Genomic DNA, 20531 nt, shown 5'->3' with positions numbered 1-20531 from the left:
TATATTATTGGAATAATTTCTTTTTCAAAAATCCTAACAACCAATAAAAGCTATTTAAAGAACCAAAGACAGAATTCAGGCATTGTCTGTATCAAAAATATTAAATTTAATTTTCTTAATAACCATATGTGTTTGAAATCTTTAACTTTATGAATACAACTGACTTTATAATTTATTTTTAATGTTACTGTCATGTACTACAGATTTATTTTATGGATAGTTGTAATGCACAAAAAATATTTGTCACAGATTTCATTGTTCTTAAAAGGAAGAGGTGGTACAGGAGGGGGAAAGTTACAACTTTGAGCATCATATTCCACGGCACTTGGTAAGGCAAAGTCTAGTATACGATAGTGTGAATTGTAGCACTATAGCTTGGTCTCATTTCAGAAACTCAAGCTGGCCTGAGGAGGTCTGTGGATGTCCAGTCTGCTGGTTTGGAAGACTTACGCTATTGTCAGTTTGAAAGCCTAGGTATATTCTGTGTTTGCTTTGAAAATTTAGATCTATTCTAAGAGTGAGAGGATCAATAAGCTTTCTTGCTTAAGTGATACAGCCAGACAATCAGGGCATGAGCTAATCAATGGCTCATTTTGCTCAAACATGCTTGATGTCAGAATGTTGCTACTGCTTTCCCCTCAAATCTTGCAGTATAATAAAACACTACACTGGGAGGGGAAAAACTAATCATATTTAGCCATTAAGTTTGAGTCTATGAAAGGATTCAAGGTTTGGCAAATATTTCTCTATATACAACATCCATTCAGATACTAAACAAATGAAGTGGAGGAATATTGTCATATGAAAAAGTGCATTACTTCACTAAAAAAATATCTGGATGAAAGTCTATTATTGACAATCATACTAAATCCTAAAGCCCCCAAAATCTCTAGTTAAAATACTGTACGAATGTGTGTACAACTTGATTCAAATACATACATTTGAACATGAAAGTATCCAGTAGCTAAACTGTACAATGTATTGATTGAAGCAAAGCCCTACTGTTAATTTTTACATCCAGAACAGAAAAGCCTATATTTATATAAAATCATTTCCAGGCTGCAGACTCAATAATATTTGAACACTGAAATGAAACACTGACATATAGTTAGTATTTTAAAAGAAAAACTGCAGCTAACAATTCCTAACAAATGATAATACAAACTAGACACTCCTATTAGAAAAACTAAGAGGAAACTTCAATTTTCAGTAGTGAAACTCAGTAAGAAACAGATAAAATGGTGTATAGTGAAGCATGGTTAGCGTTCACTATGTAACATGGTCTTAAAATCATTGAAGATTAGAATCAGTTAGAGAAATCAGTTAGTCATTTACATCCTGATGGTCAAGGCCCCTACCACCTCTTCCACTAGGAGTGTCTCAGGGAACTGAAAAAACAAAGCTCAATCATACACTCCTATTTTTAGTAGTCCTCATATAAGACTGGCAGGTAGGAAGTGAATATCTTAAGAAAAGTTTTTTGATTATTTTTAACTGAGTCAATGTTTGTAAAGGACTTAGACCAGGCCCTGGCTCATAGTAAGAGCTTTGTGCTTATTAAATAAAATAAATGAGTAAGTTTATACTTATCTTATAAACAGAGATACCTGGGAATAATGTGAAACTTGTAGTTCATTCATTACATGTGGCATTTTGTTATGTATGAACTTTTTATTTAAAACTAGATTTCTCCCTTTCCCCCAAAATCTATGTGCCTTCACTTTTATAAAAATAAATTTCTAAGGAAGACTCTTCATTTTTCAAAGAGAGTAAGAAAGTTCCAATTTCCCCTATAACCTTAAAAAAAACTGACAATGACATAACCATGTCCTGTAAACCTGAATTATGCACACATTAAAAAACAAACAAATATTCTTACCTTTCCAAGATTTTCCTGTTCAGCAATATTTTTGGTATATTGTTCCCTAGGGAGTCAATATAATGATATAGTTTACATTTACTTCAATTGATTTGATCATACAACTAAATTATAAATCAACATATCTATCTAAATATATTAGCTAATACAGTTTAGAGTACTAGAGTCAGAATGAAACCCATTATCAAATACTCCCTTTTCTAATCTTTAGTTCATCTAATAAACAATAATATAAGTAAAAAAACAAGGCAAAATATCATGTAAGAAATTAAGTACTATTTGTGGTTAATCTACACTTAAAACAATAGCAATACATTTGCTTAAATTACACTTTTTTGGAAGAGGCTTGCAGAAAAGAGAGAGGATACACATTAAAAAAATAACAAACCACAATAAATATCATCTAACCCTGCAATCCAACTTCTACGAAGCCTTCCTACAGAAAAACTCTTAAAACTTAATAAAAATAAAAGCAAAGACTATTCACTTCACCATTGCTTACTGTAGTAAAAATCTACAATCAACTAAATGTTGATAGATGGGGAAATGTTTAAATAAATTATGGTACATCCATTCAAAAGAATAATACAGAGTTGTAAAAAAAGAATGAGGTAGATTTATAATACTAAACTGGACAGAATTCTAGATAAATGAGGTATGGCAATGTAGACAACATTTAATTTTTGTGCACTATACCTGATAATGGTTACTTTTTATTTTTATAAATATTTCTTTTGTAAGCTAAAAAATTATAAATTTTTAATGTAAAAAATATAAATAATATCATATGGTATTTTTAAACAAAAGTATAATTATATTTTAAGACAAAAAGTAAGATTTAAAGTGTTAAGGACAAAAACTGAAGAATGAAGACAATGGAACCAATGATAAGAAGAGAAACTTTAGACCTCAAATTTGTATGGAAAAAGACTGTATTTCTGTGAAAAGCTACACAGCAGTACTCAAGAAGAAATTACATAACACAAAATTGGGAATCTAAGAAATCATAAACCACAAAGACAAACTCTAGCAGGTTAAGTGAAGAAAGATTTGCATTTGTGTAAAAAAGGGAGGTTAACGTCTTTAGAACAGAAAGAAAGGCGATCAGAAGTATCCGAAGTCCTTACAGAGATGAAGTGAGGGTAGAATTTGTGCACAAGGATAAAAGCTAAAGGGAACAGACCCAGTCTGGATGAACCTTCATTTTGCCCATAAAATTTATGAGACACTAAGTCAGTGTTTGCTTTTCTAGCTCTCCAGTGAAAAATAGCTCAGAGGATATAAATGACATATTACTCAGAATAATGTATGATTATAATTAAGAGAACTTTAAATAATTCATTTATTACCCCAGGTCTGAGGAATGTCCAAATTGTTTTAGGATTTCCATTTCCATTTTATCAAGAAATCAATAGGCGCATGCTCATAACACTAATATGAAATTTTATTCAATTGATTTACTCAAGTAGTAATTACAGAGCACCTGTTCTATACCAAGTATGTCCTGGGATTTCAAGAAGAAAACAGGGACAGACAAGGTCCTCACTCTTCAGGAACTCATACTATATCATTTCCAAAATACTGCTGCAAACATTACATTGAACTTGAGCTCCTATGGCATATATTGTTCTCTTTATTTTATAGATGAAAAAGTGATATATCCAAGATCACAAAACTAGGAACTGGAATAATCAGGTTAGAAACAAAATTTTATTGAGTCCCTTTCTAGAACTTTGATATATAACATGCTGCCTGTTTAAATTTTACAAGTGATCTTTCAAAAACAAGCTAATTTTCTAGAACTTTGGCCTTACCAGAAAGTGCCATAAAAGTAGAAAATGAAATGACATAAAAAATATTGTGTCTACACTAGTAATAAATTTTACATATGTATCAGTGAGTTTAGAGTATAACTCCATTTTATTCCTAAATATTCTTATCATGTACTTCTCTAGTCAGGGTGCAATATTTTTCTATTGGAAAACTGAGGAATGGTAAAGATTTACAATGATTTTTAAAATAATGGAAATCTCCTTGGAAGTCCAGTGGTTAAGACTTCTCACTCCCAACACAGGGGGCATTGGTTCTATCCCTAGTTGGGAAACTAAGATCCCACATGGTGCACTGTGTGGCCAAAAAATTAAATAAATAAAAATGATGAAGCGGAATATCTAGAAAACAGATCAGAAAACCAATAGCTCAGGAGCAATGTTTCCTTCTTTATTAACTGCATTGATAACTTTGGAAGAAAAGAAACAATTTCTAAAACTTTTATTTTTAAAGAACAAAATTACTTCTCACATTAGTGAACATTAGTATCGACCAGATAGATTTAGTGAGCAAAATTTACATGCAATAAAATAATTTGAATAAATACATTCAGTATGTTTAATATGCTAGAGTATTAAAAATAATATCCTATTTATAGGATGTTTTCAGCCTGGCTTGCATTATATAAAGAAATTAGACTCTGCAAAACATTCTACTTCTTAGATTCCTTTTTATAATACCAATGTACTGTTGTTGTTCACTTGCTAAGACACGTCGGACTCTTTGTGACCCCATGCATTGCAGCATGCCAGGTTTTCCCATTTCACTATCTCCTGGAGTTTGCTCAAACTCATGTCTATTGAGTCATGAATATCAATGTATAAGCTACTAAAAATCTCAACTGCAATCTTGAATAAATGTGAATCCTACACTTCATTTGAGTTCTTATTGAATGGTAAAAGCAAAGCATTTGAATTGTGATTAAGGGCAAAGAAAGTTTATCTTGTTCACTACTACATATTTTTTTCAAAGCTAGCAATTCAACTATAAAAGTATTTCTAAGGCAGCATTTATTATGTTATAGTATGCTAGAAATACAAAAAGAAAAAAATCACCATATTAGGGCTAGTAGTATTTATACATTCTTCGTTTCAAAGGCTGGCACTCTGTAATCATAGAATTTCTAGCTGAAGTGCAGCTGCTCACACTGCAGCAATGAGCACACCAATGACCAGAGTCCAGGCTACGTGGGACTTTAAAAATAGACCAAATTTAGTGCTTATAAAAAAGCAACCATGAAATTATACGTAATGCTACATGCATACATACTCAGCTGTGTCTGACTCTTTGTGACCCCATGGACTATAGCCTTCCAGGTTCCTCTGTCCATGGAATTCTCCAGGCAAGAACACTGGACTGGGTTGTCATTTCCTACTCCAAGGGATCTTCCCAACCCAGGGATCAAACCTACGTCTCTTGTGTCCCCTGCATTAGCTGGCAGATTGTTTACCACTGCACCACCTGGGAAGCTCAACGTATTCCTGAGGAGGGGGTAATGGGGATTAAGTGGCTTAATGGCTATAAGAGTTTCTGTTTCAGGTGATGAAAATGTTTTGGTAATCTATAGTGATGGTTACATAATATTTTGAATGTAATGAATACAACTGATTATACACTTAAAAATGGTTAAAATGGCAAATTTTATGTTATATGTCTTTTGCCACAATAAAAAGTAAGCAAGCAAGCAAGAAAAATTATATGTATTCTTACTTAGTCAGGAGGGCTGGACTACCCAGAGGATGTTCAACAAGATTTAATTCTAAATAATATCTTACTGTTTGCTTATTTAGGTACTCTGTATAATTCCATCTTATCTTCTGTAGATGAAAACATTAAGTAACTCAGTATAAAAACAACAAAATTACTTGCCTAATTGCTTTTCTTTTTTCTTGTTGATCAGAGGAGACATATGCCTTCATTTCATCAGTAGCACGACGAAGTTGTACTTCTAGGTTCTAAGTGGAAAGATTATGTTTTAGGTTAAGTCCTTGATACAGAAAAATCTCAGAAAAGTTTCTGATCCAATTTTCTTTGTCTTACCTTAATCATACAGTTTATATAATGGTATCTACTTTCTTCTTGAAGACACTCCTCACGGAGCCCTCTGACTTCCTAAAAGATAGTTTTAAATGGGCAATATTATCGAAATAATAATTAGATACAGAAAGGATAACCAAATGCACAACAAAAGAAATACTATCAGAGTATTTCCTCTTCTGCGCCAAAACTTTATTGTATCAGACTAGGTTGCAATCTTTTCTAGAGACATGCATACCACTCTACAACCTATAAGTTCAGTTATTAAGTAACTACTGTGTGCCTAGCTCTGTGCTAGGTGCTGGGGACAGAGAAGTGAACAAGACAGGTCCCTGCTCTCATTCAAGTAGAGGAGACAGATATAAACAAGGAAATGTGTAATGAAGGCAGTTGCAGATGGGGTAAGTGCTATGAAGAAAATTCTGCAGTACAATGTGATAGGGGTACTGAGTGGGCGAAGTTAGACAGGTGATTAGAGAAGATCTCTAGGAGGCGGTAACATTTAGGCTGAGACCTAAAATGGTGAAAGAAAAAGAGAGAGAAAGGCAAAGAGCTGGTGGTAGAGTATCCCAGAGAGAGAAAAACATATGCAAATCTGCCCCTGAGGAGAAAACAAGCTTGGCCTGTTTGAAGTGCAAGAAGAAGGCTAGTATGTCTGGGGTCTGTAGGTGAGGAGGAGAGCATGTGGATATGAAGTTCATGGAGCAGGTAGGGTCTTGAAAACCAAAGTTTTGAAGTTAGATTTTAAGTGCAACAGGAAGCCGGTAGAAGGTAGTTTAAGTGTTGTACCGGTTTCTTTGGCTGCTCTATGGAGAATAAACCTTAGGGAAAGGCAAGTGTGGAAGGGGAGAGGAGGTTGTAGGTTACTGTGGTAGTCAAGGAAACACATAATGGGGCCTGGACTCTGGCAGTAGGGGTGCAGATGGAGAATTTAGGGTGTGTACATCACGTTTGAAGAAATAAAAATCTCTGCAACTTGGTAGACAGACTCAAGGCATGAAGGCAAAGATCTGGGAATCTTTTGACATTGGTGTAGTGGAAATATGCATACAAAGTCAGTTTCTGCTAGGTTGTTAAAATAAGAACTATCTTCTTACCTGTTCTAATTTGGACCGATTGCTTTCAAGGCCTGCAGCACAGCTATCATACTGGGATTTCTTTTCATCACACTCTTGGGTTAACTCCTAGTATGAAAAGAGTGATTGATTGAATAAATAAAAAAAAACGAAGGCCTAAAAGGTGACTCTGAAACAATACATGCCCTTGTCAGTCTTGTAACTTAACTCTAAGCTTCTTGGCATACTAACGAGTTATTTATACAACAACCAGATATTTGAGCATTATGACAGATGAAGGTGCTGATAAAAAGAATAGCTGCCATGTATTGAGTTGTGTGCCAGGCTCTCTGTTAGAAGCTGGGGATACAAGAGTGAACAAAAGAGTCAAAAATCCTTCCTTCCAAGTAATGCTCAGACAAGTAAACAGGCTGAGTGCTACAAGAGACAAATGCAAGGTGTTACAGGAGCACATGCAACTCTCATTGGACTTAACCCAGGCTTGGGGATCAGCAGGGACAACTTCCTGGAGAAACTGATATCTAAGCTGAGGTACCAAGGATTAGTAAGAATAGTTAGACAGACTAGGAGACAGACAAGGAGGAGAGTGTTCAGAAAAAAGGAACACTATGTATGAAGTCTTGGAAGATTAGAGAGAAGGACAATTTAGGATGTGTAAGTAGTTTATTATACTGGAGCATATCTAGGAAGTGTGAGAAGGGGCTGAAGACTCTGGCAGAGGCCTGATCAGAACTTTGTAAACCATGTTAAGGGCGTTTGAGCTTTACCCTTGACAATAACTAAATCTCACAACAACCTCTTAAGGTAAATACTAATAACCCCACATTGTGCTTAGAGAAAATTCACAGACAAGTATCTTGCAAAAGATTATATGGCTGGAAAGAGGTGTTAGAATTTGAACTCAGGCTGTTTGAGTAGTTTCACGCTTTTTTCTAATGTAATATTTTGAAGCCGCTGCTGCTGCTAAGTAACTTCAGTTGTGTCCGACTCTGTGCGACTCCATAGATGGCAGCCCACCAGACTTCCCCGCCCCTGGGATTCTCCGGGCAAGAACACTGGAGTGGGTTGCCATTTCCTTCTCCAATAATATTTTGAAGCAGATAATCTGAAAATTTGCTACCAACACCTAGAAATGCTAAAAGTATCAACAAATGCTTAATAAGATAGGGTAAGCATCCTTTCAAATCAAGAGCTAACTGAACTCTCAAAGAATTAAAACGAATTACCAGAGTTAGAAACAAAGGATGACAGCCTGTGGATACCCTTGGTGAAGGGAGTTGGGAGTCAATCTTGATAACAGAATGATTAGAATGGCTAGGCAGGGGAAAAGACCTTGAAATCTGTGAGTAAAGGGTTAACACCAGGCCAGCCTGGGAATGACCTTGGTTTTACATAGCACAGTTTCCTTGGGAACAAGAGAGTTAACATTACTGGGTAATGTTGTGTGGTGCTTCTATTGCTAGATGGGATTGCATCTGGGTTGGGGTGACTAGCAAAATATAAAAGATTGGTGGGAAAAAGATGCCATGGTTTTTATGTATCAAAGTGACCTACAGACATCTGAGGCTCTCGTGGTTGACAGTCACATACACACCAAATAGGAGAAGGGGCAACAGAGGCTATGTACTTGGGTAGCTGCTGGGCCTGTAAATGAGATTAAGATACTATGGCAATGACGACCCTGTATGCAAGACAGGAAAAAAGACACAGCGGTGTATAACGGACTTTTGGACTCAGAGGGAGAGGGAGAGGGTGGGATGATTTGGGAGAATGGCATTCTATCATGTATACTATCATGTAAGAATTGAATCGCCAGTCTATGTCTGACGCAGGATACAGCATGCTTGGGGCTGGTGCATGGGGATGACCCACAGAGATGTTATGGGGAGGGAGGTGGGAGGGGGGTTCATGTTTGGGAACACATGTAAGAATTAAAGATTTTAAAATTAAATAAAAAAAAATTAAAAAAAAAAAGATACTATAGTAGATGAAAGACTTTTTTTGTCTGTGAGTCTGATGGAAAACTGATCAGTAAATGTAGCTATGTTGCTTCAGAAGCAGATGGAACAAAGGTGCCTGTCCTCAGCAAGTTTGGGATTTGGATTTACCCTGTGTACGTGACCTAAGAACTTCCAAGCTGAGACATTAACTCAAAATTAGCTCCAAACTTGTGACATTCAGAACAGAGAATACAAGCAGAACAACAGCAAAAACACCCTGGAGGGACACACCCTCCATCCTAGCTGCCAGGATTCAAGAGACAAAACCCTACTAAAGGTAAGCTCACAATCCAAAACTATAAATATGCAGGGAATAATCAATCCATTATGAGTGAGAATTAGAAGATATAAAACAGTAGGAGTAAACCTCCTCTAGCAGGAGAATACTAGAAATAAACCTATTAAATAAGTATACTTAATATTTTATTAAAGGAGGAACTGAAAACAAAAGACTGAAAAAGGTACAGTGAGTAAAAAAACAGACAAAAATGAAAAAGAAGTCACTGAAATTAAAACTAAGTAGGCAACATAAATATAAGATTAGCTCAGAAGATAGAATGAGTTAGAAAACAGAGCTGAAGAAATTATCAAAAATTCATCACAAAGAGACAAAGAGATGAAAATATGAAAATGAGGTTAAACAACAGAGAACAGAATAAATACATCTAACATATATCTAACAGAATTGCTGAAGAACAGACCAGAAAGACCAGGAGAGAGAATATTTGAAGACATGTAGACTATGTCCAGAATTAATGAGAGACAAAAAGCATGAATTGTAGCAGAGCAAATAATACTAAATCTATACTTAGATCATGTCAGTGAAATAGGACACCACCACCAACAAAGATAAAAATACTAAAACTATCTATAGATTCAAGGGAATCCCTATCAAAATACCAATGGTACTTTTCACAGCACTAGAACAAATAATTATAAAACTTGCATGGAAACACAAAAGACTCTGAATAGCCAAAACAATCTTCAGAACGTAGAACATAGCTGGGAGTACCATACGCCCTGACCTCAGACTATACTACAAAACTACAGTAATCAAAACAGTATGATGTTAGCACCAAGGAGAGACACATAGATCAATGGAACAGGAAAAAAAGCCCAGAAATAAACCCACACACTTATGGTCAATTAATCTATGACAAAGAAAACAAGAATATACAATTGAGAAAAGACAGTCTCTTCAATAAGTGGTGCTGGGAAAACTGGACAACTACATGTAAAAGAATGAAATTAGAACATTTTCTCACACCATGTACAAAAAAAACTCAAAATGGATTAAAGACCTAAATGTAAGAAATCATAAAACTTAGAAAACATAGGTAGAATACTTTTTTTTTAAATCTCAAATCAAGAGTTTTTATTGTCTCTTTAAAAGATAACAACTGAGTCCATAGAACCATCTGCTATCCCATCTGCAGCAGGATCACTGAGATCTTATTCATCAGCCTGCTGAACTGTTCCTTTTTCAGAAACATAGATACCATCCAAAAATTTTCTGATATCCTTGTTTTTAATTGTGGTGGCTTGCTGAATCAAAGCAGCTGAATTTGACACAAGTTCAATGTCATTTCCTTCAAGAATCAACTCATCTTTCTGGGCTTGAGATACTGAACAGGCAACCCCTGGCCTCATTCGAACCCTGTGTATATATTTTTCACCCAAAAAATTTCGGATTTCCACAAGAGAACCATTCTCCTGAATAACAACGTTGATGGGGAAGTGGGCATACACTGACCTCATCTTGTAATGGAAGCCCAGTGTAACACCCTTGATCATGTTCTGTACATGACTACAGATTGTGTGAACAGTGGCCAGTTCCTTTCTGTTTCCCCACTATTTGTCAACACGGAGCCTCTTCTTTTTCTTTCCAAGGAGACTGAGTTCTACATTGATGTGATTGAAGTCCGTCCTCAGGGTGCCTCTGGGGCCCTTCACAATAACTGTCCGTCCCTTCAAGTTAATGTCGACATTTTCTGGGATGTCGACAGTCTGATTGCTGAGAATGGTCTTCATTTTCTCAGTAGATGCGGCAAACAGCGGTAGAATACTTTCTGACATTAATAAATCATAGCAATATTTTTTGGATCTGTCTCCTAAAACAAAGGTGAAAGTGAAAGTGAAGTCGCTCAGTTGTGTCCGACTCTTTGCGGGCCCATGGACTGTAGCCTACCAAGCTCCTCTGTCCATGGGATTTTCCAAGCAATAGTACTGGAATGGATTGCCATTTCCTTCTCCAGGGGATCTTCCCGACCCAGGGATCAAACCCAGGTCTCCCGCATTGCAGACAGACGCTTTACCGTCTAAGCCACCAGGGAAGTTACAAAGGTAACAAAGGCAACAAAGGCAAACAAAGGTAACAAAGGCAAAAATGAACAAATGGAACTTAATTAAATTTAAAATCATTTTCATAGCAAAGGAAACCATCAGCAAAACAAAAGATAACCTACTGAGTGGCAGAAAATATTTTTAAATTTATTGGTGATAAAAGGTAATATCCAAAATATATAAATAGCTCATACAACTCAGTATCAAAAAAAAAAAAAGGCCCAGTTAAAAAATAGAAGACCTGAAGAGTCAGGTTTTTACCAAAGACATACAGATGGTCAACAGCACATGAAAAGATGCTCATCATCATTAACCATCAGAGAAATACAAATCAAAACCACTTTACACCTGTCAGAATGGCTATCACCAAAAAAGACCACAAATAATCTGTACACATTTGGTGAGAATGTAAATTGATGCAGCTACCATGGAAAATAGTGTGGAGGTTCCTCAAAACACTAAAAATAGAACCACCATATAATCCAGCAATTCCATTTCTGAGTATATATCCAAAGAAAACAAAAACATTAATTTGAAAAGATATATGCACGCCAATGTTCACAGCAGTATTATTTATAATAGTCAAGATATGCAAGCAACCAAAATGTCCATCAAGAGATGAATGGAAAAAGAAGATGTGAGATACACACATACACACACACACTATGGAATACTACTCAATCATTAAAAACAAAGAAATTTTGCCATTTACAACAACATGATGAACCTGGAGGGTATTATGCTTATTGAAATAAGTCAAAAAGAGAAAGACAAACACTATATGATATTACTTATATGTGGAGTCTAAAACAAACTAGTGAATATAAGAACAAAAATTGAAACCAGTTATAGGGAAGATATTACCTAAAAAGAAATGAGAATTAAATGAATAGCATATCCTTCAACACGACAAGAGAAAAGAGAAAGCAATGAAAATAGTTTTTTCTGACCAAGTGACTACTGAAGAGGAAAAACAAAGATGGTTTACTTTTGGCAATGATTCTTTACTGAGAGAACTACTAAAAGAAAACAAAACAAGGAAATTTCATTTCAGGAAGAAGGAAACTGAATCCAGAAGTAAGGAATAAAGTACATGAGGCAATGGTAAGAATTCCTAAATATGTGGGTAAACTAAACAGGAAATGACTGTATGAAGTAGTAATTATTATAACAGTAATGACTACCATGACAACCACTTTTAGAGTTGAAGAAATAAAATGGAAATTAAATACCAGAGGATAAGAACACATGTGTAAGGCAAGAGAGGGTATGAAATCATTCTGAGGCCCTTGTGTTGTTCAGGAGATTAACAATTGTTCAGCTGACTAACTTTAGGCAAGAAAAATGTGCTAAAAATATAAGAGTAAACAATACCAGAACAGGAGTAGAAAAGGAAATAAAGGGAAAAAAGAAGATAAAGAAAACAGGATTGGTACAATGGAAAATAGAAAAAGAAACCATAGGAAAAGCATAGTCAATAGAATGTGCAAAACATAAATAAATTTCAATGTATCAATAATAAGAGAAAATATAAACAGGACTAAACTCACTAATTAAAAGACAAGTTCTCAAACTGGATGTAAGAAACTATATCTACATGAAATCCCCTATATGATATTTAAGAGACATATGTAGGACAAAAATAAGGATGCAGACAGCTGAAATTAAAGAAAGACATACCAAGCAATACTAAACATAAGAAAGCTGGCACACTTATATTAATAGCAAACAAAATAAGACCCTTAGACAAAAAAGCACTACAAGGAATTGAGTCATAAAATAATGATAAAATGAATAATTTACCAGGAAGTATTTTTTTTAAACCAGGAATCTTTTTCTAAATTGTGGTAAAATACACATAATCTAAAACTTAACTATTTTAACTATTTTTAAGGCTGCAGTTCAAAAGTATTAAAACATTCACATTATTGTACAACCAATCTCCAAAACTCTTTATCTTGCAAAACTTAAACTCTACATCCATTACACCAAAAGTCCCTATTCACCAGGAATTTTTTAACAGGCACATTCAAGAACCTTGATCTGATAAACACATGGAAAACTCAGTACTCAACAACTGGAAAATATATTCTTTTCCAGATCAAGTCATTAAAAAAATTATGTTGGCTTCAGCTCTCTCCATGGCCACCCTTAACTCCTGAAGACTGTGGAGCTACTCTTTAAAAATCCTCAAGGAAAGAAAGCATGATGTAATGATTTTTATGCCCAATCAAGCAGTGATTGAAATATTTAAGGCAACAAACTCTAGAAACCTAAGAACTCATCAGGGAATATTGTTCTTCTAAGCTTTGAGGACTCTATTAGAAAACAAATGAGAGACAATAAAAAGTAGGAAAATGGGTAGTGAGAGGATTAGTAATGAGCACTGAGTCTAACAAGTACAGGTATAATACTAAAGCCAAAAGGGAAAACTAGTACAACAGAACAGAAAGTAAATGTAATACGCTCTGACAATGTAGACATGATACGTAAAATCTGCAGGGAGGGGAAGGGAAAAAGAAGGTGGAAGGTAGAATGAGTAAGCTGGTTTCCTCAGTAAGCGGTTTTCCATTGCTGGGGATGGTAGGGGAAGGGCAACAGATATAATTTTTTTTTTTTTTTTTTTTTTTTTTGGAGTTTTTTTTTTTTTTTTTATTAAATTTTAAAATCTTTAATTCTTACATGTGTTCCCAAACATGAAACCCCCTTCCACCTCCCTCCCCATAACATCTCTGTGGGTGATCCCCATGCACCAGCCCCAAGCATGCTGTATCCTGCATCAGACATATACTGGCGATTCAATTCTTACATGATAGTATACATGATAGAATGCCATTCTCCCAAATCATCCCGCCCTCTCCCTCTCTCTCTGAGTCCAAAAGTCCGTTATACACAGCTGTGTCTTTTTTCCTGTCTTGCATACAGGGTCGTCATTGCCATCTTTCTAAATTCCATATATATGTGTTAGTATACTGTATTGGTGTTTTTCTTTCTGGCTTACTTCACTCTGTATAATCGGCTCCAGTTTCATCCATCTCATCAGAACTGATTGAAATGAATTCTTTTTAACGGCTGAGTAATACTCCATCGTGTATATGTACCAAAGCTTCCTTATCCATTCATCTGCTGATGGACATCTAGGTTGTAATTTAAAGCTGATGAATCAAGTCATAGTATAAGCATATTACATGTATAAAGGCAAACAGTAAGAAAGACAAAAGACCAAAATGAGGTGCTAAAGGAGAGGGAAGAAGAAGTTTAGAGGAAAAATATCAATTTCATCATTACTCATAGTGGGAATTAATAGATACTATCAAAGTAATGAAATATTAATGGCAGCATTACAGATACAACCAGTAGAGCAAAACCACAAGCCAGAAAATATGAGAGAGAGACAGAGACCGAGAATGAACAGAGGAATTTATTTTTATAGGCTATAAAGTCAGAAGCAAAACATAATAAAGTACACAAAGACCAAATATGTTTGCATATCAATAAATATGAACTGGCTAAACTTATTTATTAAAATAAACCTGTCAGATTATATCATATAACAAAACACAATTCAAGATCTATTCAGAGACATACCTAAAACAAAGCAGCTTTTTAAAAGTTGAAAGCAAAAGATGGGCAAAAGGATAGCAGGTACAATGAAAACAAAAGGAAGAAGACATTAATACGTCAGAGTTGACTTCTGCCCCCTCACCCCAAAAAGCCTTTGTATTTTTCTAAGACAGTAGAACAAAGGTGTGGAGAGCAAACTTCAGGAAGCCAATAAATAATTACCTATTCATTAATTTTCAGAAAATTTCTAGAAAATACACAAAGAGCTGTTAACATTATTTCTAGGGAGTGTGCTGGGGTGGGATGTAGAGAGAGAAATAATTTCAATTCTTTCCCTTAAATAATTCTTTAGAGTTTGAATTCTTGCCAAGAGCATGGTTTTACTTCTATAAGAAAAAACAATCAATAAGAAATATTTCAGTGAAATCAATAATTACCATATTATATACTCTAAAACAAGTATTTTAGCTTTAGCAATTACATGTATTATGCCATTTAATTACATATAATTTAAGGAACAGCTTCTAAAAAACAAACATGAAACTTCAAGATGCTAGCTAATTCCAGATAATTATAAAACATTTAGAGAAATATAAGTTGTACATCTTAAGTTGTGATGCTCCAATTTTCAAATGATTATGAATATTCAATTTATAACAAAATGCAAATACAAAAGAAGGGAACTGTATTAATACTTCACTGTAAACTTTCTTAAATTTTGAGAGTTGTCCATTAAAACAAGAAGTGTAAAGTATTTTTTAAGTACTCCTGCACTTTAACAATATGAGAGGGGCTTCCCTGGTATCTCAGTGGTAAAGAATTTGCCTACCAATACAGGAGACACAGGTTCAATTCCTGATCCAGGAAGACCCCACTTGCGGCAGAGCAACTAAGCACGTGCGTCACAACTGTTGAGCCTGTGCTCTAGAGCCTGGGAGTCACAATTGCTGAACCCACAAGCTGCAGCTACTGAAACCTGTGCTCCCTAGAGCCGGTGCTCGGCAGCAAGAGGAGCCACCACAATGAGAAGCCCTCCCACCACAATTAGAGAAAGCCAGTTCACAACGAAGACCCAGCACAGCTATAAAGAAAGAAATTAAATTATTTAAAAAATGATAATACATCCATGTAGTTTCAAGTGTTAGATATACTTATACAAGTTAAAAATAAATACCATTCAAACTAGAGAACAATTAAGAATTTCAGTTACTATTTGGAAATAGCTCAAAGTCAATGAAGTAGCTTTTTTTTCAGTATACTTTTCATTACAAAAGGTTTCTGGGTAAAAATAAACTATACAGGGATGTAGGAATTGACATATGGAGATAAACAAGATGAACATTAGGGACTCAATAAGGTCATTGAACTCAAACATTTAAAAAAACCAAATGGTTGATAAAAACGTGGGCAAGTTCTATACTCTTTTCTTTTTTTTAGACTTTTAAAACTGTGGTAAAATACTCATAAAATAAAAATAATCAGAATAAATAAAAATACTTATTTATTATTTTTGGGCTGTGTTAGGTCTCAGCTGTGACAAGCTGACTCCTCTCTAGTTGTGGTGCACGGGCTTAGCTGCCCTGCCACGTGTGGGATCTTAGTTCCTCGACCAGGGATTGAACCCACACCCATGCATTGGAAGGCAGATTCTTATCTACTGGACCACCAAGGATGTCCCACTTAAACCCTTTTTAAGTGCACAGTTCAGTGGCATTAAATATATTCACACTGCTGTACAACCATCACCACTATCTATCTACAGAACTCTTTCCATCTTCTAAAATTGAAACTGTCCCCATTACTTTTCAACATGGCAGAAGACAGAGATGAAAAGCTTACAGGACTTCAGTGCCCCTTTGATTTGATGAATATGTTAAGAACTGAAGAACTGTATTATCTGGGAATGGTGGTGAGATAGCTATATTTCTTTGAAATGGAACAGGCAGGAAGTACTTGACATACAGAGAAATCCAGTTAAAACACATAAAAATGAATTTCAGGTTTTGGTTATATTTTATAATAAATGACTTTATAGAATTTAATCTAGTATATGGTTTTACTGAGAAAATCAATTTTTTTGAAAGGCAATAGTATTCCTTCCTTTAAAACTATTGCTAATAGTTATAATGATAAATAACTTTTCAAAACAGTTCTTATGTATTAGTCATTGCTATTGCTAAAGCATCGCCACGAACAAAGCTAGTGGAGGTGATGGAATTCCAGTTGAGCTATTTCAGATCCTGAAAGATGATGCTGTGAAAGTGCTGCACTCAATCTGCCAGCAAATTTAGAAACCTCAGCAGTGGCCACAGGACTGGAAAAGGTCAGTTTTCATTCCAATCCCAAAGAAAGGCAATGCCATAGAATGCTCAACTACTGCACAATTGCACTCATCTCACACGCTAGTAAAAAATGCTCAAAATTCTGCAAGCCAGGCTTCAGCAATACGTGAATCGTGAACTTCCAGATGTTCAAGCTGGTCTTAGAAAAGGCAGAGGAACCAGAGATCAAATTGCCAACATCTGCTGGATCATCGAAAAAGCAAGAGAGTTCCAGAAAAACATCTATTTCTGCTTTATTGACGATGCCAAAGCCTTTGACTGTGTGGATCACAACAAACTGTGGAAAATTCTGAAAGAGATGGGAATACCAGACCACCTGACCTGCCTCTTGAGAAATCTGTATCCAGGTCAGGAAGCAACAGTTAGAACTGGACATGGAACAACAGACTGTTTCCAAATAGGAAAAGGAGTCCGTCAAGGCTGTATATTGTCACCCTGCTTATTTAACTTCTATGCAGAGTACATCATGAGAAACGCTGGGCTGGGAGAAGCACAAGCTGGAATCAAGATTGCTAGGAGAAATATTAATAACCTCAGATATGCAGATGATACCACCCTTATGGCAGAAAGTGAAGAGGAACTAAAGCCTCTTGATGAAAGTGAAAGAGGAGAGTGAAAAATTTGGCTTAAAGCTCAACATTCAGAAAACTAAGATCATGGCATCTGGTCCCATCATTTCATGGGAAATAGATGGAGAAACAGTGGAAACAGTGTCAGATTTTATTTTTTGGGGCTCCAAAATCACTGCAGATGGTGATTGCAGCCATGAAATTCAAAGACGCTTACTCCTTGGAAGGAAAGTTATGATCAACCTAGATAGCATATTCAAAAGCAGAGGTATTACTTTGCCAACGAAGGTCCATCTAGTCTAGGCTATGGTTTTTCCAGTGGTCATGTATGGATGCGAGTTGGACTGTGAAGAAAGCTGAGCGCCGAAGAATTGGTGCTTTTGAACTGTGGTGTTGGAGAAGACTCTTGAGAGTCCCTTGGACTGCAAGGAGATCCAACCAGTCCATCCTAAAGGAGATCAGTCCTGGGTGTTCTCGGGAAGGACTGATGCTAAAGCTAAAATTCCAATATGTTGGCCATGTCATGCGAAGAGTTGACTCATTGGAAAAGACCCTGATGCTGGGAGGGATTGGGGGCCGGAGGAGGAGGGGACGACAGAGGATAAGATGGCTGGATGGCATTACCAACTCGATGGACATGGGTTTGGGTGAACTCCGGGAGTTGGTAATGGACAGGGAGGCCTGGCGTGCTACAATTAATGGGGTCACAGAGTCAGACACGATTGAGCAACTGAACTGAACTGATTGCAAAGTACCTTACATGTGTTATTTCATAATTTTATTACCACTCTTAAGAAGGGATTGGTTTATAGGTGCAGACACAATATAGAGATGAAGTCATCTACCTAAGGTTATTTAGGGTCTGCCTGATTCTGTAGCTTCTCCAGAAGGAAAATTCTCTAGGCAGCTATACTTAGTTCCATATTACCCTCCTTTCTTCTGATCCTTACCCACAAGCATAGCTGGTTCAACTAAGGATGGATCCTTGATCTGACCTGAGGATAGCAGTAATCTCTGAGTTGGTCTGGCATGGAAAACTGCTCTCCAAAGAGAGGCACTGCACCAGGAATTTAAATTAGAAAATGCAGAGAAAATGGGAATTATAAGTTCACAACTTCAACACATATGTAGAAAAAGGCTACAGTGTGAGATGTGAACATTGAGGAGCCATAAGCAAGCTAAGGTTACAACTATGCCAATCCAAAGAATGAGGAGAAACTAAAAAATGGAGAAAAAAAACAGCACACAGGTAGACACATACTGTGGCAGGAACAGTGAGAAGCCAATATGAAGTGAGTCATGTTCTGGTGTAGTATGAGTTCTTTTTTTAAAAAATATATTTATTTTAATTGGAGGTGAATTACTTTACAACACTGTAGTGGTTTTGCCATACATTGACATGAATCTGCCATGGGTGTACATGTGTTCCCCATCCTGAACCCCCCTCCCATCTCCCTCCCCATCCCATCCCTCTGGGTCATCCCAGTGCACCAGTCCCGAGCATCCTGTCTAATGCATCAAACATGGACTGGCGATTCATTTCACATATGATAATATACATGTTTCAATGCCATTCTCCCAAATGATCCCACCCTCGCCCTCTCCCACACAGTCCAAAAGAGTGTTCTATACATCTGTGTCTCTTTTGCTGTCCTGCATATAGAGTTATCATTACCATCCATCTAAATTCCATATATATGCGTTAGTATACTGTATTGGTGTTTTTCTTTCCAGTTTACTTCACTCTGTATAATAGGCTCCAGTTTCATCCACCTCATTAGAACTGATTTAAATGTATTCTTTTTACTGGCTGAGTAATATTCCATGGTGTATATGTACCACAGCTTTCTTATCCATTTGTCTGCTGATGGACATCTAGGTTGCTTCCAAGTCCTAGCTATTGTAATCAGTGCTGCAATGAACACTGGGGTATACATGTCTCTTTCAGTTCTGGTTTCCTCAGTGTGTATTCCCAGTAGTGGGATTGCTGGGTCATATGGCAGTTCTAATTCCATTTTTTTTAAGGAATCTCCATGCGTTCTCCATAGTGGCTGTCCTAGTTTGCATTCCCACCAACAGTGTAACAGGGTTCCCTTTCTTTAGAACTTTGCTCTGCTATGTACCAGCTGTGTGATCTTGGGCAAGTCCTTTACCCTGTGTGCTTTTATCTGCTTCTTTGTGTAAAGGGTGGTTTATCTAACTGGGTGGTTATACGGCCTGAATGAAAAACGTAATAGTGCCTGGCACACAGAAAGCACTTGATAAACGGTCTTATTATCACTGCTGCTGCTGTTGCTGCTGTTCAGTCACCAGGTAGTGTCCGACCCTTTTGCAACCTCCTGGACTACAGTCCACCAGGCTCCTAGAGTCCACCAGGCTCCTCTGTCCATGAGTTTTTTAGGCAAGAACACTGGAGTGGGTTACCATTTCCTTCTCCAGGGGATCTTTCTGACTAGGGGTCAAACCCGCGTCTCCTACATAGGCAGGCAGATGCTTTAATGCTGCGCCACCTGAGAAACCCTCTTATTATCACATACATTGATATTATCCACAAGTTCCCACTAAAGTCCCTGAAGCTTCCCTGAACCCAAATGCTCAGGCAGTAGTACCTCCAACTGCTCCAGACAGACTATAGTTTTGATCTTTGGATTTCCATAACAGTGCATTTCCTTTGTGTGTGTGTGTGTGTGTGTGTGTGTGTGTGTGTGTGTGTGTGTTTGTTGCTCAGCCATGTCCAACTCTTTGTGACCCCATGGACTGTAGTTCTTTATCCATGGGATTTCCCAAGCAAGAATGCGAGAGTGGGTTGCCAATCATTCTCCAGGGGATCCTCTTCACCCAGGATTGAACCCAGGTCTCCCACACTGCAGGCGAATTCTTGACAATTTGAG

At 36.5% G+C, this 20531-nt stretch overlaps 1 protein-coding gene and 1 pseudogene across 2 annotated transcripts in view; both read right to left on the bottom strand.

Annotated features, from left to right (window-relative positions):
- Nucleotides 1–20531, bottom strand: part of IFT81 (intraflagellar transport 81) — a 98121-nt gene that overhangs the window by 1596 nt on the left and 75994 nt on the right. The window contains exons 15-18 of one of the 2 annotated variants that reach the window (XM_068989927.1): nt 6844–6930; nt 5750–5821; nt 5579–5664; nt 1880–1925 (exon numbers count right to left, since the gene is read on the bottom strand). In XM_068989927.1, the coding sequence (XP_068846028.1) occupies nt 1880–1925; nt 5579–5664; nt 5750–5821; nt 6844–6930 (291 nt within the window). The remainder of the gene's footprint in view (nt 1–1879; nt 1926–5578; nt 5665–5749; nt 5822–6843; nt 6931–20531) is intronic. The other variant, XM_068989928.1, reaches the window with a different exon arrangement.
- LOC138093975 (large ribosomal subunit protein uL6 pseudogene) lies at nt 10275–10853 on the bottom strand (annotated as a pseudogene).

Source organism: Capricornis sumatraensis, chromosome 17 (genome assembly GCF_032405125.1).
Source record: "Capricornis sumatraensis isolate serow.1 chromosome 17, serow.2, whole genome shotgun sequence".
Classification (NCBI taxonomy): domain Eukaryota; kingdom Metazoa; phylum Chordata; class Mammalia; order Artiodactyla; family Bovidae; genus Capricornis; species Capricornis sumatraensis.
The sequence above is the reverse complement of the archived record's forward strand: the minus strand, read 5'-3'. Positions and strand labels throughout refer to the sequence as shown.